General features: G+C 54.8%; 1 protein-coding gene across 4 annotated transcripts; it reads left to right on the forward strand.

Annotated features, from left to right (window-relative positions):
• The first annotated feature begins 830 nt into the window (after positions 1-830).
• Positions 831-26640, forward strand: ZDHHC18 (zinc finger DHHC-type palmitoyltransferase 18). 4 transcript variants are annotated; one of them, XR_009520181.1, is made up of 10 exons: positions 831-1214; positions 5418-5578; positions 17714-17863; positions 19319-19456; positions 19587-19635; positions 20156-20258; positions 21764-21876; positions 22795-22894; positions 25896-26289; positions 26324-26640. XR_009520181.1 is itself a non-coding variant. In XM_060017068.1 (10 exons), exons 1-9 carry the CDS (start codon positions 898-900, stop codon positions 25318-25320), a joined length of 1170 nt encoding a protein of 389 aa, XP_059873051.1. In that variant the 5' UTR covers positions 831-897; the 3' UTR covers positions 25321-25356; positions 25896-26640. The 4 variants fall into 4 exon arrangements, 3 of the variants coding, with proteins under 3 accessions (XP_059873051.1, XP_059873045.1, XP_059873054.1); XM_060017068.1 differs by adding an exon at positions 25282-25356 and having other exon boundaries at positions 25896-26640; XM_060017062.1 differs by having other exon boundaries at positions 25896-26640.
• The last annotated feature ends 1254 nt before the right edge of the window (positions 26641-27894 follow it).

The following is a 27894-nucleotide window of genomic DNA, read 5'->3' on the forward strand; positions in this document are numbered from 1 at the left end:
CACAACTACTGAAGCCGGTGCACCTAGAGCCCATGCTCCGCAACAAGAGAAGCCACCGCAATGAGAGGCCCGCGCACCGCAACAAAGAGTAGCCCCCGCTCGCTGCAACCAGAAAAAGCCCACGCGCAGCAAAGAAGACCCAACACAGCTAAAAATAAATTAATAAAATAAATTAACAAACAAACAAAAAAACACTGGGGCCCTGTGGCATCAACCTTGCATTAGGTGATAGGAAACCTGGGTCTGGATGCAGGTCACAGAGCTGGGTGAGGGAGGACAGGATGTGCCACACATACCCCTTGGACACTTTGAACTTCAACACAGTAATTAATAGGCCCCTGGCTTTCAAAGCAGATTGTATCCCCATCCCCACCCCTGCTGGCCCCGCAAAATGCCTGTCCAGTAGGTAGGTCATCAGAGATGGGTGAAGCCTGGCCCTGGAAATACAGATTGCCAGAAGTAGTTCACGAAATCCACCTCTCGAATCTCGGCGCTCGGCACGGCGCCCGGAATACAGCGGACGCCCAACAAATGGTTTGATTGCAAAAGAACAGAAAGAGTCCTGGAGCGCGCCTCTGCTGCCCCGTCATTGTGCAGCAGGGATCGGGGCGGCAGGGGATTGGTTGGGGCCCTGCAGCGGGTCAGGACCCGGCCGCGGGGCCCGAGCGCCATCCCAGGCCCAGGCGGAGGGGGCGCTGCGGCGGGAGGCCGCGCGGGGCGGGGCGGGGCGGCGATGGGGCCGCCCCCTGCGAGCGAGCGCCGCGCGCCCCCGCCCCCGCCGCCGCCGCCGCCGCCGCCGCCGCCGCAGCCACCGCTAGCAGCTTCTCCGATCCACCTCGGTCCTGGTGCGGCCCGGCCGGCCCGCGGGGTGCAGAGCCGAGGTCTGCGGCCGACCGCATGAAGGACTGCGAATACCAGCAGATCAGCCCCGGGGCCGCCCCGCCGCCCGCCTCCCCCGGGGCGCGCCGCCCCGGCCCCGCCGCGCCCCCCGGCCCGGGCCCCGGGCCCCCGCCGCCCGCCGCCGCGCCGCGCTGGAGCAGCAGCGGCAGTGGCAGCGAGAGCATCGGCCGCCGCCCGCGGCGCAAGTGGGAGGTGTTCCCGGGCCGCAACCGCTTCTACTGCGGCGGCCGCCTTATGCTATCCGGCCACGGCGGCGTCTTCGCCCTCACGCTGCTGCTCATCCTCACCACCACCGTCCTCTTCTTCGTCTTCGAGTGAGTTCGGCGGCGTCCCCGCCCCCTGAGGCGCCCCATACCCTCCGATCCCCTTTGCCGCCTGCCGCTCACCCCACCTTCCCCAGCCCTTGATGGACACTCCAGCCCCTCTGGTCCCCTGCTGGGCACCCCGTCCTCTCCCACCTCCTGGGCCCTCCACCTTTCCCAGCACCTGCCAAGCACCCTCCCTTCCCAGCTTCTCCTTGGCGCCTTTCAGAATCTGCCCTCAGGCCTCTCCAGTCTCCTTGCTTATCTCCCACCTGTCCTTTCTGATCCCCTCCCAGACTCGCCATCCTTCCGTGACAATTGGGATCACCATCTAAGCTGGTCCCCTCCATCCCTGCCAGCCATCCCATCCCCTCTGGCCCCTCCCTAGCACCCCCATCCTTCCCTGGCACCCTGCCTTTGCCAACCTCTGCCAGGATCACTGCCCTCCCATGTCCCTCCAAGACCCCTATCCTCTCTGCCCTCTCAGAATCTGCCCCAGGCCTCCCCAGCTCCTTAGATAGATTCCCCTCTCCTCACCTATCCCCTGGACCATCTCTTGTTCCCAGCTTCTTTCTGACTCCTTGAGGCATCTTTTCTTTATATCCTTTCCAGACAACTTCTGAATTTCTTCCTTGTCCTTTGGCTATATACCACCTCAGATTTCCCGGCCATCTTCCCTGTTCCCTCCAGGGCCCCTCTAGGGTCCCCTAGTCATCTCTCTACTCTCAGACCCTCCCCCCTTGCTTTCCCTTCAGTCGTTCTTACCCTAGGCCTTCAAATATCTTTGGGCCTCTCAGACCTCCCCTTTTCTCTCCAGCACCTTCCTTAGTTTCTCCAGAGCTTCCTGTCCTTCCCTCCTCCTCCTCTGGTCCCCCCAGACATGTCCCAGGCCCCTGCCCCCCACCTCCTGACCTCCTGGCTTTCTTTCCCTTCCCAACACTCCAGAGTACCTTCTGGCCTGTTCCACGGCAGGGACAGTTGCAGTGCCTTGTTATTTTTCAAGAGTCGAGAGGATTTTCGTGTGACAGGTCATATTTGCCCCCATGGCTTTTTGACCTCTTCGTATCCCCAGTGACTCAGGATTGGCCCACACAGCGGTCACCATTTCATGGATGGAGGAAGGGATGCCTGTCACTTTACCAGGGTCACATATTTGTATCAGAAGTTTTCCACTCTACCATTGATCTCTAGCTTGAGCCACCTGCTTCCTGATTCCTTTCACACACACTCACACATACACACAAACGCACCCCTACCCATGCTGCATGAGCCCCACCTTTCCCTCCTGGTTCTACCCATCCTTTGTGGTCTTACTCAATTTTACAGGTGGTTCAGAACTCCATCTCTGCAGCCAGCAGAGCTGGTTCACGTCTCAGCTCCACCACGCACCAAGTGTGTGACTTCGGGGCAACCACTTCACTACTCAGAACCCCAGTTTCCTCATCTATAAAATGCGGTGTATACTAGTGCCCCCTCCCCAGGTTGTCACGAGGGTGGCAGGAATCCATGCACATAAGCTTTTAGCTGGTGATAAGCGTTTAAAGCTGGCTGCTGCTGTTACTTGTCATCACCAAAAAGTCCTTCCCAAGGGCCTTGATAAGGCTTCCACCAAGACACTGGCCCCCAGGTACCCCTTCCAGCTGCCAGATCATGTATCTGCAACCTTGGGTTTCCCCTTGAAGCAAGGTGAGGGCTTCCTACCAATTAGCTTCTCCCTTTCACCCTTTCCTTTCTGACTCAGGGTGGATAAAAAGTTCCAGAATAATTAACAAGCAGAAACTCTGGGGAACCCCCAGATCCAGCATGGCCCTTGGCTGAGTTTCAGATCCACCCTGCTGGGCCGGCCCACGTGGGTGTTTTGGAAGTTCCTTTTCCAGCATCCCTCAGGCTCCACCAGATCCTCCCAGCCAGGGATGCAGCTGAGGCAGGAGGAAGTGGTGCTTGGCAGGGCCGGCCCCTGTGACCCTGCAGTGTGGGATTTGGTCAATTCAGAACCTCTGGGCTGAGGGGATGTCTTCACTGGTGACAGATTTGTCCCCAGAGAGGGAGGAAGCGAGGACTTCTGGGTTCCAGGAAGAGCTTGTGAATCATCTCGTCTTTGTTGCTGCTTCTCCTCACTTGGGCTGGTGGTGTTGGCAGGAGGGTTTGGGTTTGGGCTGAGAGCTCGCCTGGGCCTGGACTGGGGTGGTCCCTCCTGAGGAGGAGGGACCTGGCGTATGGGAACGCTGTTGGCGAGGGCCTGGAGGGCGAGAGGTGCTCACACTCTCCCAAGGCTCTGGGGAGAGGTAAACGTGGCTCTAGGGCCTTTCTTGCTGTGAATGATTTTCTCTAATGTGTGATTTGGTGCTTTCTTGCACAGGCCTCCCAGCTTCTGCCCTGCTTCCCATCCCCACACAGCAGCCAGAGTGCCCCCTTTACTTCCAAGTCAGATCTGAATATTCCCTGCCTCTCTGGGTAAGAGCCAGAGCCCTCGTGGTGGCTTCCTCTCTGTCCCCATCTCCTCCCACTGTCCCCTGTGCATTCCCTCCCAGGCACATTGGCTTCCTTGCATACTCCGACCTCAGGGCCTTTGCATGGTTTGGAATATCCTTCCTTTAGATAGCTTCCTGGCCCACTCCCTCACTTTCTCCTGTCCTTCCCTGACCATGCCTGTAATACAGGAAACTGGCCCCCTCCCTCCTGTCCCCTCTGCCCTGACTTATTCTCCAAAACACTCGCCACTATCTGACATACTACACTTATGCTTCTGGTTAGCTTCTTGCCTGTCTCTCTCCATGAGAACAGGTGTTTATTCTCACTGTTGTATTCACAGTGCCTAGAACAGGGCCTGGTATGTAGTAGGCACTCAATACAGTAAATACATTGCAATACAATATAGCAAATACGTTTATTTCTTGAATGAAATGGACAGAGCATTTGCTGGGGGCTTGGAGACCCCAATCCTGCCATCGCCTGGCTGGATGACCTTGGATCTGACTGTGGGCTTTGGAGTCCCGTCTGTAAAACCAGGGGCCAGGACTTGGTGTTCCTGAGGGCTCTGCAAATCTTCTCCATCTCCCAAGAAGTCTGGTTGTACATGAACTGGTTGAATTGTCATGTGGGTGACACAGAGGGCGCAGCACTGTTTGAGGCTCAGACCTGGGGACCACTGAGATGTTTGGAGCAGAACGTGGCCCACTTGGAGCCCTTGGTTTTGGCAGTCTCTGCTCCTCAAGGGAAGGGCCTCTCTGGAGGCCAGAGCCTCCAACAATGGAGGCTCCAGCAACAGCATGTAGATGCCCACGGGTTTGCTCCTGCGACTGTGCCAGCTCCTGGGACGTTGGCTGATTCAGGCCTCCCAGCTGTCAGTCATCCCCAAATAGCAGTTCCTCACCCCATCAGGTGCCACTCTGGCTCTGGGAGGGAAGGCCACATAGGATGGAGGTTAATAGTATGGGCGGGCCTCAACGTCAGACCCGTGCACAGGCTGTTGGAGCCCACTAGGGTCAGGGGGCCTGATAGAACTGACTCCGGATGCCAACCCTTGGGTGACAGTGGCAGTGGCTGGACCATGCTCTTCCCCCTACACCCTTTACCTGGCTGACCCTACTCATTCAGGTTCTAGCTTAGGAAGTCTCTCCTTCATCCAGTCTTTCCTAACTGTTCTACTACTTTCCCCTTCCCCATTATAACATGCCAAGCCCTGCATGGCAGTTCTCTGTTTACATGTCTGTTTTCCTCACTAGGCCATAAGCCTCATTGAGGGAGCAGGGGGCCTCTTGTCTTATTCACTGCCGTTATCCCTGCTGCTTGTTGAAGTCATTGCCTTTAACACAGAGAAGACCTCAGTAAATATTTGTGGAGAGACCGAATAAATGAGTGAACACTGTCCTGGATGATTCATCTCAAGTGACAATCCAGTTCATTGGTGGTGGCTGCCTGAAGCTCTGTGTTTAGAAGGAATCTGAGGCTGCAGCCAAGTGCAGGGGTTGAGTGCTGGGATCTGTTGATCACATCTGCCAGGGGCTCAGGGAGAAAGTACAAGGATCAATTAGTGATGTCTGCTCTAGGCACGGACGGGTGCGGGGCTGCACTCATCCAGGGACCATACATCTGCCTCTGTTCAGGACCGTGGTGGTGTTTGATGGGATGACAGCGCCTGCCTGGTGCCGTAGCCCTGAGCCCCAGGCAGCCCTTGGAGTGTCTGCTTATCTCTCTCTCCCTCTCTTTTTCTAGCTGTCCCTTCTTGGCCCGCCAGCTGACCCTCGCCATCCCCATCATTGCTGCCATCCTGTTTTTCTTCGTCATGAGCTGCCTGCTACAGACAAGTTTCACCGACCCCGGAATCCTGCCCCGGGCCACCGTCTGTGAGGCAGCGGCCCTGGAGAAACAGATCGGTGAGGCTCCTACTCCAGCTGTGGCTGTGTCTCCCAGCTCCGCATTTCTTGATTTGAGAGGAGGCCTGATTTTCTCTTCCCACACTGTGCTAGGCACTGGGGGTACCGTGGTGAGCAGGGCAAGCTGGAGCCGATGCTAGAGTGGAGGAAGCAGAGGATAAGCACATGAGCAAATAAGCGAGAAACACTACCACGTGAGGGCCGGTGTTGAGAGCCACACGGTACTGGGTGCTCACTGGAGCCCAGGCACTGTGTTCGCCTCTTTATATGCATGATCATATTTAATCCCCCAGTAATCCTGTGAGACAGGTACTGTTGTTATTCTCCTTTTACTGATTAATTAAATTGAGTCTCAGAGAGGTTAAGTAAATGGTCGAAGGTCACACAGTCAGTGGAAGAGCGCGGATGAGACCCCGGGCACTCTGACCAGAGTCCCTGCTCTTAAACACACTTATTCATTCACTCGTCAAACATTTATTGAGCCCCTACTATGTGCCAGGCACTTTTCTAGATACAGCAGTGAACAAATCTGACGATAATCCCTGTCTTCTTGGAGCTGACATTCCGGTGGGAGGGGAAAGACAGTTAACAATTAAATATCTAGTCTGTGACACAGAGAAGAGGGAAGCTGGGGGAAGGAGGGTGAGAGCTGGGGGAGGGTGTACAATTTTAAATAGGGGGAAAACAGGGGGGTGGGGAAGGCCTTGTGAAGGAGGTGACATCCGAGCAAAGACACAAAGACCTGCAGAGATGAGGAGTTGAGCTGCGTGGGTGTCTGGGGGAGAGCACGGTGGTGTGGGGAGTGGGCTGGTCCAGATGCGTCGGTCAGGGGGAGCCCTTTGGAGAAGGTGGCACTTGAGATGAGCCAGTAATGTGCGTTCTGAACGTAGTAAAAGCAAAAGCCGGGAGTGGCGACCGGACTGATGTGTTTGAGAAGCGGCAGGAAGGGCAGCGTGGCCAGGAGGGACCTGTGTTCCCAGCACCCAGGTGGCCCTTGGTGCCTCCCTGAGTGCTGAGTGGGTGTCCTGGGTGGCTGGGCGCCACGGCCACGGCCTTAATCTCAGCTTGCTCCACCTCAGCTCCTTCCTGCTGAGAAGTGACGTGGGGATTCGCACACCTCAGGGGTTTCCGGTCTGTGGTTGGCTCCTTCCCCTAACAGGGTGGCTTTCAAACAGACTTAAATAAATACCCAGCTGCCTCTGAAGAGCCCTGGCAGCCTGTGAGTGGCAGAGCCCTGCTGCATCCGTCCTGGAAGTCATTCCACCGATGGTCTGGAGCAGCTCAGGAGGGCGGGCGGGAGGGGAGAGGATGTTCTCCCACGCTTGTCTGTTCTTTGTCTCTCTCCTCTGCCCTGGCCTGTCTTCAGCCACGCCCTCGGTTGTCGTCTTCCTCTGCCTGCATCCAGCTTCCTTCCCCCTCACACCCCTGGGCCACTCGCCACCCAGCCTCCTGGTCTCTGCTGCTTCAGTTTCCTGCGGTCTGACCCAGCGGCCGGCCGCTGGCAGCAGGGGAGGCTCGGGGCAGCCCTGTTTCTCCTCTCTCCAGGTCGGGGCTAATCGTGAGGCAGGATTATTGTCCAGCTCAGCCCAGGCTCAGAGGTCTGGCTGCCTGGAGTCCTCTGGCCTCCTGTGAGCTGTTTGGGTCATACTGACAACAGTAATCCCCTGTGTTTGGGGAGAGCTTGACTGTGCTGGGTGCTCCCCGGCCATTATCCCCACAGATCCTCGCAACAGCCCGGCTGTGCTGATGCAGAAACTGAGGGAGGGGATCCCATGGCCGAGATCGGGGGCGCAGAGACAGAGCCTTGACCCCCAAGCTGTATGCTTTCTCTTCTGAGATGGCGGCAGGGAGACATCCCAGTCTTCCGTGGCCACACGCTCTTTTTTCTGAGGTCTCAGTTCCATTGACTGGGAAGCCTCTGTGACCCCAGGTGGGCTACACCTTCGGGACACCTTCCCAGAGCACCTTGTCCTTCCACCATGACCCTGGGCTGCATGGTGGTCATTACAGAATTGTCAGGCAAACCCAGCGGACTTTCCCGGGTGGTAAGTGTCTTGTTCACCTTGTCCGCCACGTGGAGGGCTCAGCGATGTTGGCTGAACGGACCGGCCTCTACAGAGGCGCTCCTTGCTGTCCCCTGGTGACTGGTGGAGAGACAGTTGGAATTTCTCCTAACCAGGCTTTATAGGTTTCCTCGTTTATGTGTTAATTCTGTATGCCGACTCCTGACTGCAGGGAGAGGAGGCAGGGAGGTTGGAGGGGAGGGGATATGGATCTGATGTGAACCCTCCCTCTGGTGGTTTCCAGCTTAGCCCAGTCCAAGGTGGAAGGCCTGACTGGCTGCCACAGGTTAGAGGAGGCTTGGGAAGAGGATTGAAGAAACCAGGGTGTCTTCTGCCTGGAGGTCGTGTGGAGGCTTCCTGGAGAGGTGCCCGGCGCCAAACCATAAAGTTTGGGTGGAGTTCAAGCACAGGAAGGTGTGTGAGGGGAGCCCCCATGCAGATGGGACAGGAAGCGGAGGACAGAGTGGGAAGGAGGGGGGCAGGCGTGGGCGCTGAGCAGGCCATGTTGGCAGGACACAGGAGTGCTTCAGAGAACCCGGAGGATGCGTAGAGGCAGTCTTGAGGGCCCTGAGTGTCAGGGTCAGAAACACCCCTTTGAGAACAGTTCCCAAGCCTGGAAAATGGCATCTTGGGGGTCTTTGAATCTAAACTTGAACTGGAGGCTTCTAATCAGGGTGAAACATACCTTCTTAAAAAGGAGTCACTGAGCGTTTTCGAGAAGGTCGGGGGCCGGCTCTGAGGTGGGTGGTGCTGTCCATATAAACGTGTGCTGGTTACTGGGGCCCGGGCCCGTGCAGACAGTGTGACCTTCTCATTTTGGCCCCACAGGCCAGCAGCTCCAGCCCCATGGGATCTGGTTCTAGGGCTCCCACCGTGCGAGCACCGTCCCAGCTGGGGTGGCCAGCGCTTCACAGTTTGCCCAGAACTGTCCCTGTTTTAGCACTGAAAGCCTCATATCTTGGGGAACCCCAGAGTTGCAGGCAAAAGGGCTGGTTGGCCACCCTGGCCTGAGCTCCTGACTTGTCAGCTGGTGAGCCGTGCAGCTAGACTCCCCCGTGGGCTCTGGGCCGTTGGAAAAGAGGTAGGAGGAGGCGGCAACATTGCCCCCAAGAAGCTCCTGGTCTGATGGGAAGTCATAGGAACACCTGAATCTGAGTGACAGACACTCACCTAGCCACGGTTACAGCTCACACGACAGACACAGAAGCCGCCTCTCCCTCCATCACCACACAGCAGGTCACAAACTGCATCCTCTCTGCCCCCAGGATGTCTCCCCTCTGCTCCTTCTGAAGCCCACTGCCCCGGGCAGACACACCTCATTTTCCGCCTGGATCGGCTCGGGACTCTGCTGACCAGGCCCTGTCCTCTCTCCCTTCGGTCATAGTTGTCTCTCCGAGGTCCAGATGTGACCTGGCCCTCCCTGGCTCAGGATTTGGGTGACACCCTACTACCCTCAGCAGCGTTTCCTGAGGATCGGCCATTGGAGTACAACCTCGGTGATTTTTGCGCTTCTGCGTCTCCCCTTGTACCCTCCTTTCTTTAGTATTTTCCTTTACATGGCTTGCTTTTAAACGGTTTTTACAAGGAAAATTTATATCAGCCCTGTTAGCAGAAGCCACTTGCTCTAAATAGAAGATAATCATAAGAACAAAAGCATGACAATGTTACAGAATTCTTGGTGGTTACATCGCCTGTGGAAAGCAGTCACCTTGAGGCCTGTAAGGGTCACAGGTATTCGGTGTTAAAAGTTGACACTTTCCCCTGGATGGAGTCGAGACTCGAAAGAGAATTGAAAAGGGAGTGACTTTCTCATCATGTGATTCAGTGCTGCTTAGTGTCATGGCCAGGAAACAACCCATTTCCCACCCTCCTGAAAGCTCGTCCTCGGAGGCGCACTCGCCTGCAGGATGAAGGAGGCTCCGGCCCACCTTTCCCTCGTCGTCTCACTCCACTCCCCGGTGCCCACCCTTCCCTCGTCGTCTCACTCCACTCCCCGGTGCCCCAGCCACACTGCATGCGGATGCCTTGACCCACGGGGCCCCCTCTGCTACCGTGCCCGCCCCCGGCCCCCATGAGCCCAAGGTCTCAGTCTGTCCCACCCAGCTGCAGCGCTGCTTCATCTCGTTGCTTTCTTGAATGCTGCCTCTTGCTCCCGACATATTCCACTCTGTCTCCTCAAGGCGGGTTGAGTACAGACACCGGTGACGCCATTCATTGGCCAGCTGCGGGTTACGCCTTTACATCTCTCATTGGCGTCATCGTCTTACAGGGTTGACGCTGTTATTACCCAGTGAAGAAACTGAGGCTCAGAGAGGTGGAGCAACTTCCTCAAAATCACAAGCTAACAAGTGGCCAGGCCGGGTTTCTCAGTGAGATCACACTGGCCCCAGAGTCACCACACTTGACTCACCGTGCCTCCTGTGCTGACTCTGTAACTATCCACCTCTCCTGCGCACTCTGCCCCCAGGCCGAGCTCTTCCTGTACCCCCAGGCCTGCCAGGAAGCCTGTGTGTGGCAGGGGCTCCATAAACCTCCCGAATGAACAGAAATGGTCTGGTGGGGGTCACAGTGACCCGGTATTCACAGCCTGGCCACTGAGGCTGACCTCAAGCCTGGAAGCTGGGCAACCGCAGCCCTGCAGCTGATTCCTCCACAGGTGGGAACACCAGAAGGGCAGGTAGAGGTCCCCGGCCTCCCCTCACTAACGCCTCCTTGCTAGCTCATGGCCAGCCGCAGGGGCCTCCCCGCCAGCCCTGGGTTTCAGTCACAGTCCCAGCCGTTCGGGGCCTGGCTGCGCCTCTTCGGGGCTGGAGTTGGGGTGAAGATACCCAAAGCAGGCCCCCTGGTCAAGAGGAAGGCGTGGGAGATTCATTTCCTCCTCCCAGCCATTCAGCGAGAAGGAGCCTCCCCCCGTTACCATGTCCCTGGGGCTCTAGTTTCCCACCTGGAGGTGCTTTTTACTTCTCGGGGAAGAGCCTGAACTAGAAAGAGCTCTGGAGGGCAGGGAGAGCATCTCTTATTACCACTCCTTCATTCGTTTCTTCAACGAGTATTTTCTGAACTGAGTAACCAAGCAACCACACTCGACTCATTTCTATGTACTTACCCACTACTTCCCTCACCTGCCACCCCGGGCCTTGTACAATATCTTGACGTCATAGGTGCTAGTGTCTGAAAGAATGGACAAATGAATGCCCTGGAGGACAAGGGTTCTAATTTCAACCCCACCTTGTACTGTTGGAGTGAAGTCTGTAAAACGCGGGCACATGTCCCGTCGTTGCCCAGCCCAGGGCGTTTTTTGTCCGAGTGAGATGGGGAATGTCAGTGCACTTTGAAAATGGTTTTGCTCTACTGAAACTTAAGAGGCTTGAGACTTGTGGTCAGGAATGGCAAGTGGTCTTGCTCTGGGCACTAACAAGCTACCACTGGTAATGGCTGCTGGGAGGAGCGGGTTGAGGAGGGTTCTGAGGCCGAGACCAGGGTAGTTATTGGTCAGCACTGTCTGGCCTGAGAAAAAGCAGTGGGACACCTGCTTGTCTTCCCCTACCGCATGCGGGGCTCAGCCCTGAAGCAGCATCCCTGCACAGCCTGCTTTGACCCATCTCATCCGGGGCCCTGCAGTTGGTGACGTTGCTGAGTCTGGCTGGCACCCTTGCACTGGGCCCTTTTTCCTCTTCTTTACCTCCAGCTCCTGGCAGCCCGAGGAAGCTGGGTGTGCAGAGCCTCACTTCCTCTTTCTCAGGGTTCTAGAGAGGAGGAGGCCTGGCTGCCAGGGGCCAGAACATACTGGTAGGAGTTCTCTCCCTGCCATGGGGGAGAGGCATGGGCACCCCTCTGCCCTGGGAGGGCCTCTGGGACTCCAGTGAGGGTTCCAGTAACTTTTCTCTTAGTCCGGAAGAGGGTCTGTGGCTGTCCTTTGCTCACAGATGGGTTGTGTTCTCAAGTCTCTTCTACAGATCAGTTGTTGGAATATAGTGTTTCGTAGAGACAACAATAATAATAATGGCTAATATTTATTAAGCTGTTGCCAGGTACTAGGCACTTTGCTAAACCCACTTGATGAAGTCTTGCCTGACCCTCCTAACAGCACTAGGAGGTAGATTTGATTATGTCCCATTTTATTTGCTTAGCAGATGAGGGCACAGAGAAGTTATCCGACTTGACACACATCACACAGCTAGTAAGTGACTGGGCCAAGATTCACGCCCAAGTGTCTGTCTGGCTCCAAAGCCTGTATCCAAGCCGGGAGACCACAGTGGGCAGGGGCAGGCACTGGGACCTAGGGCCCGAGGGGCAGGATTAGGGGTTGGGTTTGGGGTAGCATCAACAGCTTTGGGAAGAGCTGGGGAGTTCTGCACACTGGGGTGTCACAGCCTGAGCCGTTTGTCAGGACTAAGGCTCCTGTGAACCCGGCACTGTGCCTTGCAGCCTCTCACTCAGCCCTCACCACAGCTCTGTGAGAGTGAGATGGTCTTGTCTCCATTTTATGGATGAGGAAACTGAGGCTCAGAGAGGTGAAGAGACTTCCTGAATTAGCAAGTGGGTAGCAAAACCAGGATTCGAACCCAGTGTTCCAGACTCCAGAGCCTGTGCCTTGCTGCCCCTCATGAAAACAGCTACTAGTAAGTACTCACCAAGTGTCAGTTCCCTTATGTGTACTATTTCTTTTCTTTTTTTCTTGTTCAATTAAGTTCCACTTTTTAAAAAAACTCATTTATTTATTTTTGGCTGCGTTGGGTCTTCCTTGCTGCGCGTGGGCTTTCTCTAGTTGCAGCGAGCAGGGGCTACCCTTCGTTGCGGTGCGCGGGCTTCTCATTGCGGTGGCTTCTGTTGTTGCGGAGCACGGGCTGTAGGCACACGACTTCAGTAGTTGTGGCTTGTGGGCTCAGTAGTTGTAGCTCACAGGCTCTAGAGTGCAGCCTCAGTAGTTGTGGCGCACGGGCTTAGTTGCTCTGCGGCGTGTGGGATCTTCCTGGACCAGGGCTCGAACCCATGTCCCCTTCATTGGCAGGCGGATTCTTAACCACAGCGTCACCAGGGAAGTCTCAAGAGTCAGGATTCGAACTCCAGGCCTGCCTGTATCTCTCCTCTTTGCCTGCTGCCTCGTAGTTGATAGGCCCAGGACTGCCTGTTTATCCCACTGTCCTTGCCCTCAAGCAGTGTAGGGTCCAGTTGGAGAGACAGTGTACACACACAGCAGTCCTGTCCCAGCTCGGCACGGAGCAGAGAGTGTGTTCTGTGCTGTGTGTGAGGTCCGACAGCCCCGAGGCTCCTGTGGTCAGGGAGGCTGCTGACAAGGCCCGGTGAGTCCTGGTGTGCAGAGAGAAGGGAGGCTGGGCTCAGGAACAGGGGCAGGAAGCTGGGGCAGAGTAGTGGGAGAAATGCTGGGAATGGAGGTTGAGCCCAACTGTGGAGGGTCCTAACATCAGGACAAGTTGTTTGCCTTTATCCTGTTTTTTAGGGGAGGCCAGTGAAGGGTTTCTGAGCTGGGAAGTGACTCACGAGGGGTTATTTAGAGGAATGTGACAGTGTGTACAAGGCGGGTGGAAAGGCAGAGGGTCTGGGAGCAGGTAGTCTTCTGGGGAAGCTGTTTGGTGATACGGGCCTGGCCTGGGTTAGGGTGTTGGGAGTGGAGAGAGTGACAGGTGATGAAGGAAAAACCTGACCAGACCTAGCAACTGGCCAGGCATGGATGAGGGAGAAGGAAGAGTCTGCGAGGAGCCTTCAAACTGGGTTCCCCTGCCTCTGCCTTACTGGCTGCGTGATCTCGGACAAATCCCCTGACCTCTCTGGCCCTCTTTTCTCATTTGTAAACTGAAGGAGTTAGAACAGAGGCAGTCAGTGAAGGGACATTTGTCAGGTATCTGCTGTGTGCCCGGGGCTGTGTTATATGCTCTTTGAGGTTCCTTTCGGCCCTTGGATTGTGCCATCCGCAGAAATAAGGAACTAGACAGGGAAAAATAACACTCATGACACTTCAAAATTTACAAGAAGACCTCAAGCCCAAGCCTTGGGAGCTTGGGTTCACGTCCTGATTCGGCCACTCTGTGGCCTTGAACGAGTCACTAGCCTCACTGAAAAGGCTCCTTAACTGTAACCTGGAGATGATGACGATCACTTTACCTCCTGGGGTGTTATCAGGACTGAAGAGGAGAATATACGCCACGTGGCCAGCATACAGTGGCACGCAGTGACCTGTTCCCTTTCCCTTCTTCCTCTCAGTAGTTCTGTGAGCTGGCAGTAACAGTGCACACTTCCTAAGCATCTACTTTGTGCCACTTCACACGTATTAACTCATTTAACCCTCGCAGCATCTTTATGAGGTGAGTACTCTTCTTATCCCCATTTCGGTGATCGAGGAAACAGGCACAGAGAGGTTAAGTGATTTGCCTTGTCACACATCTAGCAAATGGCATCATCAAGAGAAACCCAGCTGGTAAAAGGTGGAGCTAGGACTCGTGTCCCATTCTACCTGTTATACACATTTTACAGATGAGAAAACTGAGGCTCAGAAAAGTTCATTGGACTGCAACCTCGCACACAGTCAGTGGCAAAACCAGGTTTCGGAGTCTGTCCATTGGCCTCAAACCCCCTGCCTTGACCGTGCTGCCATTGCTAAGGAAGAGATGCTTAGATGCTTAGTTCCATTTTAAACGTGCTACCGTCGAAGTGGTGGTGAAACAGCCTAGCAAAAGTCTCTGGGAGCTAGGAACGTGAGACAGAATCCGCTTCACTGATGCATGCCAAGTGCCTAGAATAGTGCCTGGCACACGCTAGGCACTCAGTAAGTAATCGTCGGGGGCAAGTGGCCAAACTGGAGATGTTATCTGGGACTCAATCCAGTGGAAATGATGTCTGGGAACATAGCCGAGGGCTGGGGATCCCAGGCAGCCCTGTGTGACTCTCGGGATTCTGTCTGGGGAGAAGCCACTGTTCTGGGGAACGCTGGTCTTCCGTGGCCTGGGGGACCAAGAGGCTCTGTGGGTAGAATTGTGGGCTTTGCATATGGCAGATCTAAGTTCAGCTTCCTGCTCTGCCGGCCTACCCACCTTGTGACGTCGGACAAGTTACTTTCTTTTTCCTTTTTCTCAGATTTTTACTGAAGTATAACAGGCTTGCTGAAAGTGTACAGCTCGTAAGTGTTCTGTTTGTTGAGGGTTCACGGTTGGAACACACACGTAATTAGCACCCAGATCAAGAAACAGTGGTGTCCCAGGAGCCCCCCTTGTGCCCCTTTCCGGTCTCTGTCAGCCCCCGCCCCCAAGGATAACCACGATCCTGACTTTTAACACCATAGATTACTTTTATCTGTTTGTGAACATTTTGTGCTCTTACGTCTATGGGTATTTTTCACTTTACACAACGTTTGTGAGATTCATTCATATTGCCGTGTGTAATTAAGGATCATTCATTCTCATTGCTGTATAGAATGCCATTGTATGAATATACTGCAATTTCTTTTTTTTTTTAATCCATTCTACTATTGATGGGTGTTTGGGTAGTTCCAGATTTTGGCTATTTTGAGAATTGTTTTTGGAACAGTCTTGTACTTGTCTTTGGTGCACGTCAGTTCATGCGCATTTCTGCTGGGAAAACACCTACGAGTGGGATTGCTGGGTTGCGTGTGCTGAGCTTTGGTAGTTAGTGCAGAACAGTTGTCCAGAGTGGTCATGTGAGATTTCTAGCTGCTTTACATTTCTGCCAACACTTGAGAGATGTGTGTGTGTGTGTGTGTGTGTGTGTGTGTGTGTGTGTGTGTGTGGTTTTTTGTTTCTTTTTTTCAATTTTAGCCATTCTGGTGCATATGTGCTGGTAATATATTGTGGTTTTAATTTCCATTTCCCCGATGACTTAACAGGTATGAGCACTTTTTCATGTGTCTGTTGGCCATTTGACCACCTTCTTTTATGAAATGCCTGTTTGAATCTTTTGTCCACGTTCGAATTCAGTTGTCTGACTTTTTCTTACTGACTCATAGGAATTCTTTACATATTCTGGATACGCATCCTTTGTCCTTTGTCAGATAAACATACTGCAAATACAACTCTGAAGGTCATCTTTTCATTCTCTTGATGATCTCTTTAGATGAACAGAAGTTCTTAATTTTGATAAAATGCTGTTTATCATATTGCTCTTTTATGAGTAGTCCCTTTGTGTCTTGTTTAAGAAATCTTTGTCTACTCCAGAGTCACGAGGTTGCTCTATTTTTCTTTTTCTTTTTTTTTAATCCAGAACGTTCGTATTGCGAGCTGCAGGCCATCTGGAATTGAATTTGTATTTAGTGGGAGGCAGGGGCGCAGATATGTTTTTACCCCCATTTGTGTATCCAGTGGACCCCGCACTGTTTACTGGGAGACCATCTTCCTTCCTTTTTTTTTAAAGTAAATTTATTTATTTATTTATTTATGGCTGCTTTGGGTCTTTGTTGCTGCGCGCGGGCTTTTCTCTAGTTGTGGCGAGTGGGAGCTACTCTTCATTGCGGTGCGTGGGCTTCTCATTGCGGTGTCTTCTCTTGTTGCGGAGCGCGGGCTCTAGGCACGCGGGCTTCAGTAGTTGTGGCACGTGGGCTTCAGTAGTTGTGGCTCGCGGGCTCTAGAGCGCAGGCTTAGTAGTTGTGGCGCACGGGCTTAGTTGCTCCGCGGCATGTGGGATCTTCCTGGACCAGGGCTCAAACCCGTGTCCCCTGCATTGGCAGGCGGATTCTCAACCACTGCACCACCAGGGAAGCCCCCATCTTCCCTCTTGGCACTGCAATGTTACCTTTGTCGTGAACCGCACGAACATGTACATGTTCATGTCTGGAGTCTCTGTTCTGTTCCATTGGTCAGCGTTTCTACCCTTGTACCCAAACCAGGATGTCTTACGTGCTAAGGCTTTATCATAAGTGTTGATGTCCTGTGGTATAAGACCTTTAGCTTTGTTCTTCAAGAGTGCCTTGGCTATTCTTGGCCCTTTGATTGCCATGTGAATTTTAGAATGAGTTTGTCAATTTCCACACACCAAAAATATCCTGACTGGGATTATGTTGAATCTACAGATTAATTTAGGGAGAATAAATCCTTTTTTAATATTGAGTCTCTGCCAATCCATGAATATCATATAGCTCTGTATTTCTTTTTTCTCTTAAAATTTTTATTATGAAAAATTTCTAACATTCAGAAAAGTTGGAAGAATTAATACAACAAATTCCTATACATTCACTGTCTAGATTAGTTATTTGTGTGATACACACACCCACACACCCACACACATAATTCTTATTAAGCCATTTCATAATAAATTATATACATCATAGACACCTAACCCATCAATACTTCAATATGTATCTCCAAGATTTAAGGATAGCCTCCTCATAACGACAATTCCATTATCACATCTAGGAAAATTAATAGTTCCCAAATTTCTAATCTATAGTCATTTGTCCCCCATCACCCTCCAAATCTCTTTTGTTGCTGTGTTTTGTTTTTGGAAACAGGATCCAGTCTAGGACCAAGCATTGTATTGGTTTATATCTCTTAAATCTCTTTTAATTTAGAACCATCTCCCTTCTCCTTTTGTAAGTGACATCGACTTAAAAAATTTTTTTTTTAATTGAACTATAGTTGATGTACAGTATTGACATTGACTTCTGTTAGAGAGCAGGCCAGTGGTCTCGTAGATGTCCCCCATTCTGGATCTGATTGTTTCTTCATAGCTTTACTCTCACTGTGTCCTCTGTCCCTCTGTCTCCTGAACCTCCTGGAAACCAGAACTTAGATCCAGGCTTGTTCAGATGCAGATAAACCTCGCGAAGGCTTCCTTGGTCTCCCTTTCTGATAGCCCTCCTTAGAGTGGCACGCGAGCAGGTGTGTGAAGCTTCAGCGCGGCGCTTGGCGCATAGCAAGTTTCGGTAGGTGGCAGCAGCTCTTGAGATTTGTCCCCCACTTAGGGATTTTGCCCTAATGTTTGTTCCCCAGAAACAGCTTCCCTAAAGCTTCTTTTGTCCCGGCCAGGCAGCACTGGCTTCCCCCCGTGCTGCGGCTCCCGGCTCTGGGCTTGGCCATCCCCCATCTGTCTCTTGTCCCCGTCTCAGACAACACAGGCAGTTCCACGTACCGGCCACCCCCTCGGACCCGGGAGGTGATGATCAATGGGCAGGTGGTGAAGCTGAAGTACTGCTTCACCTGCAAGATGTTTCGGCCGCCCCGGACCTCACACTGCAGTGTCTGCGACAACTGTGTGGGTAAGTGGGAGCCCTGAGAGGGGTGGAGCCTTGCAGACAGGGGAGTCGCTCATGGGGGCCGGGGGGTGTCTGAAGTATCCAGGGCTGGGCAGGAAGTCTGGTTCACCCAGATTTGCTGTGACTGAGGAGGGGCTGTGGAGCGGGGGCTCTGAATGTGACCAGTGGTACCTTGGCTTCAGCGCAGGATTAGTGGATTCCTTCCCCCAGCTCTGAAGTGTGGGGCAGACACAGAGATGCCCTGAACCCTTCTTCCAGGCCTTGGCCTGGTCCTCAGTAGGTCCAGGTTCCAAGGAGCCGGAGACTAGAGCAATGACATTCTAGATATGTGGCCCAGGGCCAGCTATACCGAAAGACTTTGACCTGATTCCCAGAATTTAGAGGGACAAGAATCTGGGAACAGAGGAGTTTAAGCTGGTGAGGTGGAGAGGACATAGCCAGGCTTGGAAGCTAAGCTCCTGACCCACAGCTGCAGTGGTTGCTGGGGAGCCAGAGGCTGTCTTGTCCCCTTTCCCTGCTCTCCAGAGGTCTGGCAGCTCTGATGGGGACCCAGGGTGCGCCCCTGGGAGGGTGTTGTAAGGGAAAGGCTATGCAGAGGACCCAGGCGAGCTGAGCCACGTTGACTGTGCCCGGTCCCCAGGGCGGAGAGCTCATCACGCTAGCTCAGTACTCCCTGAGCGAGAGAACAGTGGGGAACACCCAGACAGCAGGAAGTGAAGTGGGTGACTCAGTGGGCGTCATTCATCCCTGAGAATCTGTCCCACCCCGCCCCCACCGTGAAGGGCCCTGGCCTGGGTGTGAGGCCTGCGACAGGCTTGTGACCCACATTCCCACAGGGGACTTTCCTCACTGGTCTGGGTGTGACCCCACCGCCAGGGACATAGTACTGGTGTGAGCTCAGCCCTCTGACTAGGCCTCCGATGCCGGTTCTCCACAAGTTACGTCGCGGCCCAGCCCCTCATTGGTCCTCTATTCTAGAGCAAGGGACAGGGGTCATTGGTTGTTGGCATGGGTCTGGGATCGTAGGCCAGGTGACAGGTACTTTTTGTGGCTCTTCTTTGTACCAGACACTGACTGCCAGACCCTGGGATGCAGCTCAGGCCCTCTCATGGGGCTCACAATCGAATAGGGGTTACAGGCCAGCCCACCAATTGTAAATAAATATATAAACACACGTGGGCAAAGTGCAGCAAAGGATAAATGCCGTGGCAACAAGGCAGATAACAGGGGCCTCACCTTGTCTGGGGTTGGGGGAGACTTTCTCAAGGAAGTGGCCTTGCAGCTGAGACAAGAAGGAAGAATTACGGGAACTGGCAGGTGAAGGACCAGAGGCCGGGAGTGTCGAGGAACCGAGCGTCACGTGTGGAGAGAGCGAAGGGGTGGAGCTGCGAGGGGCCTCTAACACCCCTGCCGGTTGTGGGCCAGGGTGGCCCTAACCCATCTCCCTGGCCCTTCCAGAACGGTTTGACCATCACTGCCCCTGGGTGGGCAACTGTGTGGGGAAACGGAACTACCGCTTCTTCTATGCGTTCATTCTTTCCCTCTCATTCCTGACGGCCTTCATCTTCGCCTGCGTGGTCACCCACCTGACGCTGCGTGAGTTGGGGATGATGGTGGGAGTGCGGGCAGGGGCAAGCGGGCGGCCCGGGCCAGCAAGCTTGGCCAGGTCAAGGGACTGTGGTCACTCTCCCTTGAGCCGTGCCCTCTCCTGTCTCTTCCTCCCCAGGCTCTCAGGGAAGCAACTTCCTCTCCACTCTGAAGGAGACACCAGCGAGATATCCTTTGTTGGCAAGGGGGAGCCCTGGTGGGACCCGAGGCCCCTTCACTGGGGCGGGTCCCCGCACCTCATCCCATAAACAGGGGAATGGACCAGAGCTGATGTTCACGCTCTAGAATCCAGTCTACTAGCTGCTTCTGTTCAGCCCCAGGCTGGAGCCGATTCTGAATGGGCTGTTGTGGAGCTGGGATGGCCGAGAGCTCTCAGGGCCACAGTCCCTGTCCTTCCTTAAGACACCAAGCTCCCTGGACCATGCCGTGTCCGCAGTTCTGGTGTTTGGAATCCTCAGTTCCCTCTACCATCCATCACCCTGGGCTCGTCCTGCCCTTGGGGTGCTCCCACACCCTGCTTGGGGCCCAGGAGGTGATCTGAGATCACGGAAAGCTTACAAAGTTAGATCCTTTCTGGGGAAGTGGCTCCACAGAAGGATGGGTGAGAGAGGCTGGCGAGGCCAGCTTCCAGGCACAGGGAGGCTCCCGGCCCCAGTGTCCGTGTGCCTCCTTGACTGCGCTGCTCACCGTGCTGGAGTTGGTGATCTGCTTCTTCTCCATCTGGTCCATCCTGGGCCTCTCAGGGTTTCACACTTACCTCGTCGCCTCCAACTTGACAACTAATGAAGACGTGAGTAAGGCTGGAGCAACACCTCATCCCTGGGCCCGATCCCAGGATGGAGGCAGGGCTGAGGGAGCCTGGAGCAGCCGCAGTGCAGCCCTGCCTTTCAGACTGCCAGGGAAATGCGGGTGGAGACGTGAGGTGACCTGACGTCTCCTTCCAGTGTTCAGGGCTGGGCCCCGGGAGACCCTGTGCAGGCTTCCGAGGCCCCCTCGGTGCTGGCTCCCGGGGTCCCGAGGTTGCTTTCTCCCCAGCCCCGCTGGAGCAACGCTCACGCCATAACCGTCATTCCAGTTGGCCAGCTCATGACCATTTCCAGAGTTCTTTCAGTTTCTGTCATCTCTTTGGGTCCTTTTGCCAGCTCTGAAGCAGAAGGAACGAGGATGCTTTTTCTTCATATGATGGCTGAGTGACTTGCCCCAGGTCGCCCAGCTGGAAAGGGACAGAGCCAGGGTTGCACTCACAAGCTCGCCGTGCCCACCGCACTGCCCTTGTAGACAGCAGCGATGTGCCTGTTCTCAGGGTGTCCTGGGGCTCTCTGAGGCATCCTTGTTGAGGACGCCGGCCAGGACAGAAATGTGAAGCTCCATCTACCTCCTGACCTGCTGCCTTGTAGATGTCTACCAACAAGCATTGTCTGAGCACCCACTGTGTGCCCAGCCCTGGGCCAGACCTGACCGCCCACCCCCCTGCCCCACCATCCTTCCAAACAACAAAAAAGCAAATGAGAGCATCTGTTCCAGGGCCACCATCTGATACTGCTCAGAGGCCCATTGACCAACAGAAAATACATTTCTTGACCTCAGCCTGTCTTTCGGGGAAACGAAACTTAACATGCCCAATAGGGTATCACATGCTGGGTGATTGGTACAGAGCAGAAATGATGTCAGCCAGCTTCTCCCAAGGTGATTTCCTGGGGGCTGTTTCTGTAGGATCATACTAGGGGTTAAGCAAAAAGGGATGTCATGGCCAAATAAGTTTGGAAAACTCTAGGTTAAACTCAAGCCAGTATCCTTTACTGCTAATCTCCTTAAGGCCTTTGATAGCCAGCTTCACAGAGCTAGAGATGGGCAAGATTTCATCTAACAGTGTTACCAGAGAGTTCCCTATGTTTCAAATGAGGACTGAGACTCAGAAGTGGTGATCTGTCCAGGGTCATGCAGCAAGTCTGTGGCAGAGCCAGAGTTCACGGCCAGGTCAGCCTGAGCCCTGTGCCCTTGCACTGTCCTCCCTCTTGGGTGGCTGGACAGAGAAGGAAGGATGCACCCACAAAGTCTCCTTTGGAGGCTTCTCTTTGGCTCTGCTCTGTCTTCTGTCTTGGTTAGCGCCTCCTCTTCTGGGTGCCCCCCAACATCCAGCAGTCCCCCACATCCTCACTGAATGGCCTGGGTTAAGGGCATGTTCCCTGCAATAGACTAGCCAGAATTGGTTTCAGAATTTGCTGATCTTCCCCAGCCTCTAGAACAAGTGAAATGAAGGGAGGTACCTGACCCAGAGCTCCTTCCTGCTTGCAGATCAAAGGCTCGTGGTCCAACAAGAGGAGCGGTGAGGCCTCTGTCAATCCCTACAGCCATAAAAGTGTTATCACTAACTGCTGTGCTGTGCTCTGCGGCCCCCTACCTCCCAGGTAAGCCAGGGGGCACAGGGGAAAGGTCATAGGGCCTGGCCTGGCCAGGCCAGTGGGGGGTGGCCCTGTGAGTCTGTTCCTCTGAAAGAGGTTCTGGAATCAGCAGACCTCTCCCCACACCACAGATGCCCTCTGTCCACCATCCCCTGCTGGGTGCACTCAGGACACTTGTCACATAAAGGAATTCTGTAGAGTTTTAACTTGTAATCCCGTGCGATCATTGTAGAAAAAAATGAAGTACAAAATACTAACAAGAGTGTTGTACATCACATGTAATCCTACTCCCCAGGGATAACCACAATTAATGTATTGTCCATGCTAGAGTGAGGCTGCCTTTCTGGTGCTGAAGGCTGGACTGGGTGGGGCCTCCGTCTTCCTCCTGGCAGAGGAGAGCCCTGGTGGCTCAGCCCTGCTGGGAAGCGCCCCCTCTGTCTTGACACCAGGGGGCGCTAGATGTCCAGCTCCGGAGTTAAATTGGGCACTGTGGGGGCGGGGGAGGGAGGCTGGTAAGACTTCCCAACACCATCCCCACCTTCTCCTGCTCAATATCCAATATGCTTCTCTCCGATCCTGCCCCCGGGGAAAGGACAGTAGGAATTGCACCATCTCCCAATGCCCTTTCATCCTTGCTCTTCCCCTTACCTGCAGCCTGGGAGCCCGACAGAACGCTGGACAGTTTGAATTAATAGTGGATAAAATCTGTGGCCAAAAGCCAAGTGTCCAGAGTACAGAGAGGGCCCTTCCGGAAGGGAAGGGTCTTGAGCCGCCCACTGGAGCGCAGCTCCCCTTTCCTCAGCCTTTCTAGGGCTGGGTCTTTCCTCGACTGGGAGAAGGACCCTGCCATCCAGCCCCCGGCCTGGCCTGGAGCTCTGGTGTCAGGCAGGGCCTCATGTGTCCCCCCACCTTGTATTTTGAAAGCCTGATTGACCGGAGGGGATTTGTGCAGTCTGACACCGTGTTGCCCTCGCCCATCAGAAGCGACGAGCCAGCCTGCAGAGCCAAGCCTGATGCCAGCATGGTAGGAGGCCACCCCTGAGCCGGGCTCAGTACTTGCCACCTGCTGGCCTGTATGCCCCTCCGCACTCACCTGCCGCCCTCCACACCTGCCAGGACCCTCCCCATTTCACCCGAAGGGAAGCAGAGCCGCCAAAGACTTTTTAAGTCTTTTCGTATTTATTTCCCACCCTGCGTGGCTTTCCCCACACTGTGCCATGGCTGTACCCTCTGCTCCCTAAACCAGGTTCCCACGGTCTTGGGTGCCAAATTCCCCCAGCTGATCAGTGGCAGGAGTGACAGGAGAGAGAAGCCAGGGCTCCTGAGGCCGCCCAGGGGACCACGCCAAGCCTCTGCCGTGCCTCTGAGCCGTGCCCCGTGCGAGTGAGGGTGCGGACTGAGTGTGATGCCTCCGAGGTGGGAGAGCTGCTGGGCCCTGCTGGGCCGGGGTCCAAGGGGTGAAGCAGGACGGAGGAGCAATCGGCTCTGGACAGCAGGCTGTCGGAGAGGATGCTTCTGTGGTCTGCTTTGGTCTGTGGTCTCCTTCATTCTTTTTGTGATAGCCATTGTTCTTTCTTCCATTTTTGTTTTTGTATGGAGTTGGCCAGTAGACTAGAGCTGGGGCTCCAGGTAGAGAGGGCAGAGCTGGGGGTGGCAGGGGTAGCCTGTGTCAGAGGAAGCCAAACCGGAGCCAGGCACCCGAGACCTCAGCTCCTGCATGATTCCTGGGCAGCACACTAGGAAGCGGGGGCCTGGCCCTCTCTCTGCCCACGGACGGTTCTCCAGGGGCCCAGCCTGGCCCCTCACCTTCCTCCCAAGTCAGGTCTGGGGATGGGCAGCTTATACTCATGCTGGCAATACTTGAAATGGGTTTATTATTAATGCTGGGTATTTTGCACAATTTTATAGACCTCTTTTCTACATAGCCTTTTTTAAATGGAAGAAGAAAAATGAAGTCAGCCACATTGCTATCTGTGTAGTGCCAGGTTAAGGGTTATCAGAAGGCAACTTGGTTTTAATAAGTTTATTACAAGAGACCTTCTGGCCGTGAGTGAGTGAGTGTGTGTGTGTGTATGTGTGTGTGCGCTCGCGTGCCCGTGTATGAATGTGGTTGGCTCCCACTCCCCCACACCCCCTGGGCTGCCTCACTCGCCACTGTCCCCCTTGGGTGTCAGCTGGTGGTGGCAACAGCGGGAGCAGCCTGAACCATGGGCACAGGGAGTGTGTGCATTGGTCACAGGAGACCCCTGGGCTCCTGCGGCAGTTCAGCCTCATCTTCCTATCTTCCCCTCCTCCAAGGACTTCAGACAAACAGTGGCTGGGACTCAGCGCCCAGCCCCCAGGTCAGGCTTCCAGCTGGGACCTGCCCAGACAGGCTGGGGCCTGGTCAGGTGGATGGGGTAATGGCTGTGGGGAGTGGCTGCCAGCCTGCATGCCACACTCCTTCCTCCAAGGTCTGAGTATGGGACCCAGTGCCAGGGGCTAGAGTATGGGGAGTCGGCCAACTGGAGGCCTCCCTCCAGAGAAAAGGAAGGAACAGGGTGGGCCGAGAGACGAGTGAAGGTTGGCCTAAATCTGGGTCAGAAACTTAGAGGATGTCCCTCCTCTCCTGGGAGTTTTAGTTTCTTGTCAAAATAGATAGGAAATTGTCCCTCTGTCTCCTTCCTTGGCCCTTTAAGTGGGCTGAAGCCCTTGGAAAGTGACATAGGAAGTCCTCGCATCTTGTCCTTCCTTGCTGCAGAGGCTAGTGGGTCACAGGCAGCTGAGAGGTGGCAGCTGCAAGGGGTTCCCTCTGGGAGAAGCAGCTTCGCCCCAGCCTCAGGACCCTGGGCCATGCTGCCGTGGCAGTGGGGGTGGGGAGGAAGCTGGCTAGAGGAGGGGACTCCTACCTGCCTTTTATTTAAGCCAGTATTCTTTGTTCCTGCTTGTAATAAAATTTTTGTTTTTAAGAATTGATTTGCTTTGGTTTGGTTTTTGTTTGCTCTTTCTTTGCTGAGGCCCCAGCTGGCAGCTCTCTGTTCTTCCAGCCAAACTTGGTCTTTCCTGGGGAGACAGAAAGAAGGCAGGCAGCCCAGTGACCTAGCTAACATTCTCCCCTGGCTGGAGTCTGTCTGCTGGAGGCTGAGCAGAGGGGGCTGCAGCTAGGCCCCCGCAGGCGTGTAAGAAAAGGCCATCCTGTCTCTTCTTTGTCGCCTCTACCTTCCCCTGCCTTGGGGGCTTGGAGACCCCTGAGTTCTTCCTCCTTGCTGTCTTTCCATGCTGACCCCCAGGGACTGCTCAGCTAAGAAAATGTTTATAAGGCAGTGGATTCCAGTTTGAGAGCCAGAGCCTCCCTGGCCCCCGCCCCCGCCTGGGCAGCAGGCCCCGGCCAGACAGCTCGTAACGCTGGCCCACCTCTGGTATCTCCCCCAGGACACCTGTCAGGATTTTGCCATCTCCTGCACAGCCTGAGGGGAGCTAACAGGCCTCTTTGCAGAGGGTTAGCTGGTAAGACTGTATCTCCCTGTCAGCCAGCACCGCCTGCTCCCCTCACACACTGTTTCCTCCTCATCGCATGCCTCGCCACCCCCACGGAGCCCGTTCATCTGTCTGGTGTGTGGTGTGGTGTGTGTGCTGGCCGTGGTGGGGCCCCCAGGACTCCCCCCTAAGCAGAAGGGCCGGGGTGTTGGGGCAGGTCTAGAAGCCCAGCCCCACTCTGGACTGAGGAAGTGGCTTCGCACAGGGCACTCCCCAGCTGGAGCAGGAGGTGAAGAGCGAGGTCGGGGAGAGGATGCGCACCTACTCCGAGGTGCTGGGGCCCCTTCGGGTGGTGTCCTGGTGTGCAGGGGCCCTTGATCACTAACACTGTGTCCTGGCTTTCTGTCCCTGCTGAGCTTTCTCTCACCTGCCCTTTTTCTCTCCTGCTTTGTTGCCTGCTGCCCGAGCCTTGGCCCTTCTGTGGGGAAGAGGCAGGTGCTGTGGCACCCCTGTGGGCCTCCTCTCTCCTCCCGTCTTGCTAACCCTCTCTCTTCTCCCTCTTTGCTCAGTTTGTGCGGGGGCTTAAGGACCTCCTGAAGACCGCTGCTCTCTGCCTCTCCAGGAGCGGCCTGGGGGGAGCCAGGCACCCGGCACCTCCACCTGCCTAACCCGGGCCACCGTCTGTGCCTACAGGGTCTGCCCCCAAGCCTGCCCCACACGTGTTCTCACTAGGGCCCCCCATAGGAGGCAGGGGCTGGCCTCTCTGCCCCCGCCCCCCTCCACGCGGCCAGTGTAGAAAGCCATAAAGCTGCTGTCGGCACGATGACATAATACTATGCTGAAACTCGCCCGCCCCTCCTCCGCTCTCCTTCCCCTTCCCTGTAAGGAGTCAGGACTCTAGGAATCTTGCCTTAGAGCCTGCCCAGCCCCAGAATCAGGCACAGCTCTAGTCGAGCCGAGCAGGTTTCTTCAAGGAGCCGTCTGGGGTGCCGAGCAGGTTTCTTCAAGGAGCCGTCTGGGCTGCTGACTGATGCTGCTGAACAAGTTCGGTGACTGTCCCAAGCACAGCTGGTCTGACGCTGTTCCCACGGCGCCACCCCCACCCCCGGGGCAGGTAGGACGCCCGGAGAATGCTTGTACCCTTTGCTCCAGGCACTGAGGGACTGAGCTGGCTCTGGCAACCCCGTGCTCTCCAGAGGAACTAAAGGAAACCAGGCCGGGCCTAGGAAGTCTGCTGAGCCCATGGGCGTGCGGTGGGTGCTGCTTGTCTGCTGTCCTGTACCTTTTTTAACCAAAATAAAGATTTCCCTCTTCTTGCCATACCGTTGGCTGTCTGGTACCACCTCTGCTTTGGGGTCCAGGGCTGGGGCCTGTGATGGGCCTGCAGAACACCTGGCTCACCCTCATCGCCAGCCTTGTCAGCTGGTCAGTGCTGTCCTGGAGATTTAAAAAAGAGGCACAGCGGAGCCAGAAGTGACACAGGCAGAGTGGCTAGTGTCATCGTCACCCTGCCCCTCTGGAACTCCTGGTCTCAGTTCCAGAGACCTTAGCTGACCTCTGAACTCGGAAAGGTCCCAGCCTAGGCTGGGACAGAGGGTTTAACTCCAGTCAGGGACTGTCACACCCCTGAACTGAGCCCAGCCCAGGGTAACAATGGAACCTTCCCTGTCCCCAGCTGCTGCCCCACATCGAGATACACACACAGTGTTCTAAGAGCTAAAAAATAATTACGGTGGCCATTTAGCAAGGGCTTGCCCATTCTCTTCCCTAAACCTATGAAGAAGGCAATGAGAGCCTTTTTACAGGTGAGGGAACAGAGGCTCAAGAAAGGCACGGAAATTTCCCAGGGTCTCCCAGCTGATAAATCCAGGATTTGAACCTGATCTCTGCCCCAACCTCTGACCCTTCTGCACCACCCAAGGAATGAATTTGGCTGCTGTGGGAGGAGGGGATCTCAGGGAGAAACCCTAAAATTAGAGAATGTCATTCAGAGCCAACAGGGGGCTTAGTGATGATCTGTGTTGGCCTCCTTGTACTGATGGGGAAACTGAGGCCAAAAGGCAGGAAGGGACCTGCTCAAAGCCTTATAATGGATGCAGTTCCACACCCGGACCTTATTGCATTCTCTTTCCAGTAATTCCACACTGTGTCCTCGACTGGAATGGCCTAGGAGACGTAGGGTACTCTAAACAGCAGCACCTTGAGGAAGAAAAGGCTCAGCTGAGTCACTTAAAAGTAATCTCTCTCCCGAAGGCAACCAACTAGTACCGTGAGCTCTTAGCTGAATAACTGAACCCTTGTTCACAGCTAACCAAGGGAGAAGGTGCCAGTTTCTCCAGTCACCTGTTTAATTTGATCATTCCAAGACTGAAAAAATTTCCTAGGAAGTTCTTTCTGAAATCTAACCAGAATCCCTCCTGCTACAATCAGAGCCCTAGCCTTTTTCTCAATGGAGGTAGCTATCTTCTCTATGCCACAACCCTTCAAAGGCTGTTATTACTGGCTAAGACGGATTGGTTGTCTGTGAGACCAGAGGCTTTGATCCTGCTGGTAGGATGGATGCTATAT

The sequence above is a fragment of the Delphinus delphis genome, chromosome 1, assembly GCF_949987515.2.
Source record: "Delphinus delphis chromosome 1, mDelDel1.2, whole genome shotgun sequence".
Lineage (NCBI taxonomy): Eukaryota > Metazoa > Chordata > Mammalia > Artiodactyla > Delphinidae > Delphinus > Delphinus delphis.